Here is an 8,556-nt window from a genome sequence, read left to right as displayed (position 1 = left end):
AGCACTTGGGAGGCAGAGGCAGGCGGATTTCTGAGTTCGAGGCCAGCCTGGTCTACAAAGTGAGTTCCAGGATAGCCAGGACTATACAGAGAAACCCTGTCTCGAAAAACCAAAAAGAATCCCTGTGTCTTTATTATTTAGGGTACAAAACTTGAGTCCCAAATAAATCTAGCTTTTAGATTTGACACTGCAATTACTCAACATGTTTGGTCTCCTGTGCCCTCTTCTGGATCCAGAAAACCAGTTTCTCATAGCTTTAGAAGTAATGGTTCATAAAAACCCTTTATGTATTTCCCTAGCATTTTCTAGATTTCTTAGCACTGTAAACAACGACCAAACCACATATGGAAAAGCCGCTGAGCCCAACTGTTAATAACCTCTAAATTTCCTAAACCCAGTTCCTCTCGTCATTCTTCATCCCAGTTTAAGACAAATTTTGAGGAGGGCCACCTCCAATGAATGGTTCAGGGTCTGCATTTCTTCTATGCAATGATGAGTCCTGTGGGGAACACATAAACCTCATAAAAGACAAATTCTAAATCTGTGAACAATACCACTGGGCAACCTTGATACTTTCTCACCTTATGAAAACCAAAACTAATACAGTTACATAATTCCTAAGTTTCTAGGCTACTGTAAATGCTTACAATTAAACACTTCTGCTCTATCATCAGTCCCTACTACCCTACAAAAGAAAATCTGATATCCACTCAGCTCTGCCTTCAAAGTTACATTGTCTACAGTAAGTTTTTCGCCAGTAACTTACTTGTATTACTTGAAAGGCTAAGTTTAATACTTCTTTCTTCATTCCCTTTTCCGTTAAAAAGGGAACAAAACGTGTGAATATATAAACTTTGATGCTTATATTTTAAGTAGCTCAAGACTCCACATTCAATGTTAAATAATACTCAGTTTGGGGATGGAAGTCGGTTTTAAAATGCACCAAAACGCCTCTTAACCACCAAAAAGGTCTTGTCCAAGGTAAAGAGCTAATGACAACCACATGGACAAGTTACTTCCAGTTCATAGTTAAAGAAACAGGGAAGCCAAAACTGCCCGTGTTGTCCACCCATTAGAGCATCTGATTAATCCCTCCCACAAAGTCACTACCCCAGCTCAGAAGTTTAGGTGTTCGGTGGAAAACGAATGGAACAGGATTTGAGAGGTTGTTCCCCAACCCCACCCCCATTTTTTTTTTTTTTTGGTAGGAAATGCGCTGCTATAAAGAAAAAAGGCCTAAGTGAAAAAGCCTCCGAGGCGGAGTCGTGAGCGAACCTGGCAGGAGATGAGATTCCTGTGGCAGAGAAACTCGTGACCCGGGAGCTTGGTTCCCGCTGGGTACCCCACCCGGCCTCAGGCACCGCCTCTCCCCAAAACGAATCCCCCTCGCCCCTCGCAGGCCGGCGGAACGCTACGGCCACGGCCGCCGCCGCCGCCCGGGCCTCCTTCCCCCTTCAAGCTCCTCTTCAAGGCCCGCTCCCCGCCCGAGCCTCCCGCCGCACCCGGGAGCGGGAAACGCGGCCGTCGGGCGCGCGGGGCCACGGTGCAGGCCGCTCCCCTCGTGGCCGCTTCCCTCCCCCACCCCAACCGCCCCCGCCCCTTACCCCAGGGACCCGCCCGGGGCCGCGCGGCCGCCACCGGGTTACACAACCCCGGCGCGGCGCGGCGCGGGGCGGAGGGGGAGGGGCGGCGGGCGGCGGCCGCCCGCAGTGCGGGGGGGGGGACCCGGAAAAGGGCCGCAGAGGGTCCCGGGGCAGCCGGGCCGGCGTGCCCTGTGGCCTTCGGCACCCTTCCCCCTCCGCTCCTCCGCCGGCCGGAGTCGGTGACAGGAATCAGCTTCCAACATGGCGGACAGGAAGCGGCCCCGCGAGGAGGAGAGAACATTCCAGCCTCGCCGGCTCGGAGGCGAGCGGGCCAGGGGCGCCGGCCTGCGGAGAAGCCCTCGCGGACAGACAGCGGGGTCCGGACGCCCAAGATGGGCGTTTAGGGGTGGAAATGACCCGAGGGACGATAGGGTTCCCCCCACACCCAGACGGCAAACCCCAAGGCCACAGGTGGGCTCGGGGCGGCGGGTGAGCGAGGACGCTTCCTCAACTCAGCCCCGCTCGTCGCCGCCTGCAAGCGGCTCTCGCGACACCACCGGCATCAGGATGGATTCACTAGGCCTGAATTACTTTCACCTCGGGGGAATTTTTTATTTTATTTTTTTAGGGCGGCTGAGTTTCACCCCCTTCTTAGGGGCCTCCACATTCAGGCAACTCCAGGGCCCGCACTAGAGGAGAAAAAAAAATATGAAGGCTGAACTTCCAAGGCCGAGCGTACAGCTCTGCCTCAGGCCGGCCGGGGCCGGGGCGGGGGCCGAGGAAGGTCACGCCGGCCTGGCTGGGCCTCTCCCATGCTAAAGGGAAGGAGAGGGCGCTGCAATCCCCACCTCGCGGCCCGGCCCGCGAAGAATGGAAGGGGGCATCCCCGGCCCGGCGGGACGCACACCCCGACCGGGTCCGCGCTTTTCCCATCTAGCCCCACCCCCATTGCTTCCCCCCCCCAACCCGGTCCCCCTTCCCCCACCGCCCTCCCTCTCAGACCTGTTTTCTTCTTCGGCGTTTCCTGGTGCTGCTGGAGGGTGTGTTTCTGCTCATGTTTCAGCGGCTTGGGCTGGGCCTTGGGGCTGCCCTCGGCTCCATGCTGCAAGTATTGGTGAGGCTGCTGGTGATGGTGGTGGTGGTGGTGGTTGTGGCTGTGGTTGTAGAAATAATAATGGTGGTGGTGGTGCGACTGCTGCTGCTGCTGCTGCTGGGGGTGATGGTGCGGATGGTGGTGGCTGTGATGGTGCTGAGGCTGTGGCTGGCCGGGCTTCTCCTCCATTGAAAGCGGCTGGGACTCCCTGGCTGAGGCTGCGGGCTGCTGCACCGTCAGGATCTGAGACTGCTTCTCCGCGCTCGCTCAGTATATCTGAGCGCGTCTCGCCAGCGCACTGGTTAAGCGAGAGGATCTGCGAGATTGGCAGCCGTGCTCCAGCAATCAGGAGCCACGCTGTGCGTCAAGCCCCGCCCCTAGCCCAAATCCTCTTCCCTTCCCCTTCGCCACCGCCGCCTGGCCAACGCCACTTACCCTATGCAACCTCACAGGGCCGGGCCTTCAACGTCAGCATTATGGCTCTCTTCTATCGCTTTCTCTCCTTCACCACGCAGTTAGCGAACAGCACTTTCTACACTGCTCACACCGAGCAAGCTGATGTGGAGTGTAGCAGATTCCACTGACGATTCTACTGGCGCTAGGAGCCATCTGTTGGTTTTGCACCTCCTAGAATGTGTTGGGTTGAGTGTGTGTGTGTGTGTGTGTGTGTGTGTGTGTGTGTGTGTGTTTAATTCTTTTCCGGGTAGCCAGAGAGGGAAGCTCAATTTCCTTAACCCTTAAACCACGAAGGGGGCAATACAAAAAAGAGGAAATAAATACATTTTTAAGAATACAAGAGCTTCACAACTCGATAGATCGTTTTTTGTATTCTGGATTCATTTTGCTTTGTATTCATATGCTAATCTCTTCCTTTCCACGGAGGGATTATAGGGTTCCACAATAGGGTATCTGTGTAATTTTCTAAAAGGGGACAAAGGGCTTAAATCATTGTTTCTTTGTAGTTGAAAGCAAGAGAGAGGGAGGAATAAAAAAAATCTACACTGAAGTTTTTTGGGTGTTTTTGTTGTTTTTTTTAATCAAACACTGCAGGTGGGGTCAACTATGGAACCAAAATAGATTTTAGACTAAGACTTTCAAAAGTGAAAGAAAGGAGAAAGGGACCCTTTAAAAGTTCTTAAGGTTTGGGTTTTTAAAAAAAAATTGTATTAAATTTAAAGAAAACATTGAAATTTAAAGGCGTATTTGCATTTTATGCTGTTAATTTAACCTGTTATGATAGAAAGAAGAAGGTTGTGATGAGCATGGACACAGGGTACCCTCGAAATATATATTTGGGGGATTTGGCTAGGAGTTTTGTTTGTTTTGGATTGGTTTATTTTTGAAACAGACTATGTAACCCTGATTGACTTGGAACTACCTATGTAGAAGTGTCTGGCCAACTAAGAGATTCCCCCTGTTTCTGCCTCATGAATGCTGGGATTAAAGTCCTACACACACCAGCATACCCCAGCCAATGTGCTATTGCTATTACATGAATACTTGCTTTATAATTCATTAAATTAGATATACATTTGTCTATGTAATACAAGGGACTTTTTTTTTTTTTGGTATAGCCCTGGCTGTCCTGGAACTCACTCCTGTAGACCAGGCTGGCCTCTGCCTCCCAAGTGCCCCACCACCACTGCCCACCCCCCCAAGGGAAATTTTAAATGTAAAGTTTACCATCTTACTTTGTATTTGTTTTGTTTTGTTGTTTTGTCTTTGTTTGTTTGTTTGTTTTTGAGATAAGATCTTCCTCTGTATCTCTGACTGGCCTGTTATTCACTATGTAGCCCAGGCTGGCTTCAAATTGTTTCAGTCCCCCTCACAAATAATGTCCTTGCAGGCAGGCATGTACCATCATACCCAGTTCCTACTTAACCATTTTGAGTACACAACCCAGGGCTATTATTGACATTCCCATTGTTCTGCAACCATAATCAAGTGCATCTCTAGGACCTATTTCTCTTGAAACCCCATACCTTTTAAATGATAAAGCCCTTAAGGCTGGAGGAATAGGTCAGCTGTTAAAAGCATTTTCTGCTCTTGCAAAGGACCAGAGTTCAATGCTGAGCACTCACACAGCAGCATCATAATCATCCATAGCTCTAGTTCTGGGGGCCCAACTTCCCTTCTGAAGTCCAAGGGCACCAGACACACACGTGGTACACATAATTAGGTGTATTTTGTATGTGTAATTTTTTTTTTAATCTCCATGTGTATGCCTGGTGCCTGCTAAAGTCAGAAGAGCTTTGTCAGGTCCCTTACATGTGGCATTAAGAATGGTTGTGATCCCAGCACTCGGGAGGCAGAGGCAGGTGGATTTCTGAGTTCGAGGCCAGCATGGTCTACAAAGTGAGTTCCAGGACAGCCAGGGCCACACAGAGAAACCCTGCCTCAAAAAACAAAAACAAACAAGCAAGCAAAAAGAATGGTTGTGATCACTGTGTGGGGCTGGGAACTAAACTTGAGTCTTCTGCAAGAACAACAAGAGGTCTCAGCCACTGAGTCATCTCTTCAGCCCTGTTTCAATTATTCATTTCTGTTTGCTTAGCATTTATTGTTTTGGTTGGTTTTTTTTTTTTTTTTTTTGAGTCAGAGTCTCTTATAGCATAGACTAACATCCAACTCACTTTTAGTCAAGAATGACCTTGAACTTTTGATCCTTCTACCTCCCACATGTTGGTATTTCAAGTGTGTGCTACCAAATGTCTTTAAGATGTATTCATATTACATTACATGAATAAAAAGGTCTTTCCTTTTTTTATGACTGAATAATATTTCATGGTGAGTAAGTATGTTTTGGGAAGGTATATATATATACAACATTTTTTGTTATGAATTTATTTGATAATAGGTATGTATATTTTATAGCTTTTACAATGTAACTGGAAAAGTAGAGATGCCGATTGTCTATGAGTTTGTGGCCAGCCTAGTCTATGTAGCTGAGGTAATGCTAGCCAGGGCTGCCTAATAAGACTCATTAAATTAAACGTGTTCTTTGACTCTGTGTGTGTGTGCGCGCGTGCGCGTGCAGTGCCCTTAGAGACCAGACACGTAGGATACCCTAGAAGTAGAGCTATTGATAGCTGTGATCTACGCTTATTGAGAACTAAACTCAGATCCTCTACCAGAGCAGACAGTGCTCTTAAATACTGAGCCATCAGGGCTGGAGAGATGGCTCAGTGGCTGAGAGCACTGATTGCTCTTTCAGAGGTCCTGAGTTCAATTTCCAGCAACCATGTGGTAGCTAGTATCTGGTTTTTTCTTCCCTTTTCTCTCTTCCTTTCTCTTCTTTCTTCCTTTTTTCCTTCCTTCCTTCCTTCCTTCCTTCCTTCCTTCCTTTTTGTTGGGGGGTAGAGGGGTGGTTTTTGGCTTTTTGTTTGTCGAGACAGGGTTTCTCTGTGTAGCTCTAGATATCCTGGAACTCACTCTGTAGACCAGCCTGGCCTTGAGCTCAGAGATCAGCCCACCTCTGCCTTCAAAGGCATGCACCACTACTGTAGGGTGATATTTTTCAGTATGTAATATTTGAAGATATAATATATTTTTTCTTTTTATAAAAAATAGTGGGGTTGGAGAGATGGCTCAGGAGTTAAGAGGACTGACTGCTCTTCCAGAGGTCCTGAGTTCAATTCCCAGCAACCACATGGTGGCTTACAATCATCTGTGATAGGATCCAATGCCCTCTTCTGGTGTGTGTCTCAAGACAGCTGTTGTGTACTCATATAAAATAAATAAATAATCTTTTTAAAAAATATGTGTCTTATGGGTGTTTTGTGTGTGTGTCTGAGTACCACATGTGTGTCTGGTGCCTCGGAGACCATCAGATACTCTAGAACTGGAGTTATAGATTTTTGTGAACTACTAGGTGGATGCGGGAATAGAATCCCTGGCACTTTACAAGAAACCATTCTCTCAACCACTGACCCATCTCTCCAGGCCCGGAGATTTTTTTTTTTTTTCCTTAATGAGAGCCATCTTAAACCTGAATCCTTCCCTATTAAAATGTTAATAACAGTTTGAGATTTGACTTAGAAGTATAGCCTTAGGTCCTACATGGCCGTTTATGGTTTTCATCCCAGCACTAAGAAGGCTGAGACAAGATGATTAGTACAACTTTTGAGGACAGCCTGGGTTACATAATGAGTTACAGGCCAGCCAAGGCTACACAATGAGACCCTGTCCCAAAGGATGGAGAAACATATGAAAGAAAAAAACAAAAACAGGCCAGCCTGGTCTACACAGTAAGTTCCAGGACAGCCAGGGCTACACAGAGAAACCCTGTCTCAAAAAATTTTAAAAACAAACAAACAAACAAACAAAAACAGGACTGGAGAGATGGTTCAGTGGTTAGGAGCACTGACTGCTGTTCAGAGATGTCCTGAGTTCAATTGAGAGGTCCTGAGTTCAATTCCCAGCAACCACATGGTGGCTCACAACCACCTGTAATGGGATCCAAAACTCTCTTCTGATGTGTCTGAAGACAGTGACAGTGTACTCATATACATAAAAAAAGTAAACAAATCTAAAACGAAACAATAGCAAACCTGCACAACAACAAAATCAAAGTCACAATTTTTATCTATAGGGCATGACTGCATATTAAAAAATAATGCAAAGGGAAGATGAAAAATAAAAACAAAATCTGTTTAACTGAAAATACTTATTGGGGCTGGAGAAATGGCTCAGAGGTTAAGAGCACTGACTGCTCTTCCAAAGGTCCTGAGTTCAATTCCCAGCAACCACAGGGTGGCTCACAACAATCCATAACAACATCTGACTCCCTCTTCTGGAGTGTCTGAAGACAGCTACAGTGTACTTAGATGTAATAATAAATAAATCTTTTTTAAAAAATTAAATAAAAAACCAAAAAATACTTCCTGAACAGCTTCTATTTGTTGATTTATTTTGTTTTATTTTTTGGTGTGCCAGGGGGTATTGTTATTGTGAAATAGGGTCTCATTATTGTAACCACATATGGCCTGAAACTCAGAGCTTTACCTGCCTCTGCCTCCTGACTGCTGGGATTAAAGGTCACCACAGTCAGCTGGTTTAGATTTTTTTATTGGAGATCAGTCCCAGTAGCCAGAAGCCCACTGTGTAGCCAAGGTTGTCCTTGAATGCATTATTCCTTGTCTCCACCCTGTAAATGGTGGTATTCCAGGCAGGGCTCATCATACTTGGCTAATTGGTGACCATTTTCTCTTTACTAGCTATTATGTGCTTTTTTGGAATTTTGCTGTTTCTCTTTGTACAGTTTGGGAGATTAAGTAGGGTTGCAAGACTACAATTATCAAATGAAAATCACCACTCAATCACCTTATTTTACATGGGCCTTTATGCTTTTATGTTGGGTACCATTGCAATTTTATTTGTTTGTTTGTTTGTTTTTGTTTTTTGAGACAGGGTTTCTCTGTATAGCCTTGGCTGTCCTGGCACTCACTCTGTAGACCAGGCTGGCCTCAAACTCAGAAGTCCACCTGCCTCTGCCTCCTGAGTGCTGGGATTAAAGGCCTGTACCACTATGTCTGGCTAGTTCCGGCAACTGTGACTCCCTGATATGGACATAAATAAATTTTATATCAGAACTGTGATGGAATTCTTTTCTGTTCCACTTTTCCCTTGTTTGGGCTGATTACTCAGCCCTTCTAAAATTTTTCATCTGAAAACCTAATTCATGGGTTTTAATGAGGTAGGTTTAAATAAAGTTACTAACAAATATTTTTTAAAAATAATTTTATTTTATGTAAATTGGTTATTTAACTACATGTATGTCTGTGTGAGTGTGTCAGATTCCCTGGGAACAGGAGTTAAGGACATGTGGGCACTGGGCCTCTGGAAGAGCAGCCAGTACTCTTGTTTTTTTTTTTTTTTTTT

General features: G+C 46.1%; 1 protein-coding gene across 1 annotated transcript in view; it reads right to left on the bottom strand.

Annotated features, from left to right (window-relative positions):
- Nufip2 (nuclear FMR1 interacting protein 2) overlaps nt 1-2,954 on the bottom strand; it is a 27,831-nt gene extending 24,877 nt beyond the window's left edge. The window contains exon 1 of the mRNA XM_021175587.2: nt 2,586-2,954. Coding sequence (XP_021031246.1) covers nt 2,586-2,865 — 280 coding nt within the window. The 5' untranslated portion in view covers nt 2,866-2,954. The remainder of the gene's footprint in view (nt 1-2,585) is intronic.
- Nucleotides 2,955-8,556: the final 5,602 nt, after the last annotated feature.

This window comes from Mus caroli, chromosome 11 (genome assembly GCF_900094665.2).
Source record: "Mus caroli chromosome 11, CAROLI_EIJ_v1.1, whole genome shotgun sequence".
NCBI classification, from domain to species: Eukaryota; Metazoa; Chordata; class Mammalia; order Rodentia; family Muridae; genus Mus; species Mus caroli.
Note: the sequence above shows the minus strand (reverse complement) of the source record. Positions and strands in the feature narration are given on the sequence as shown.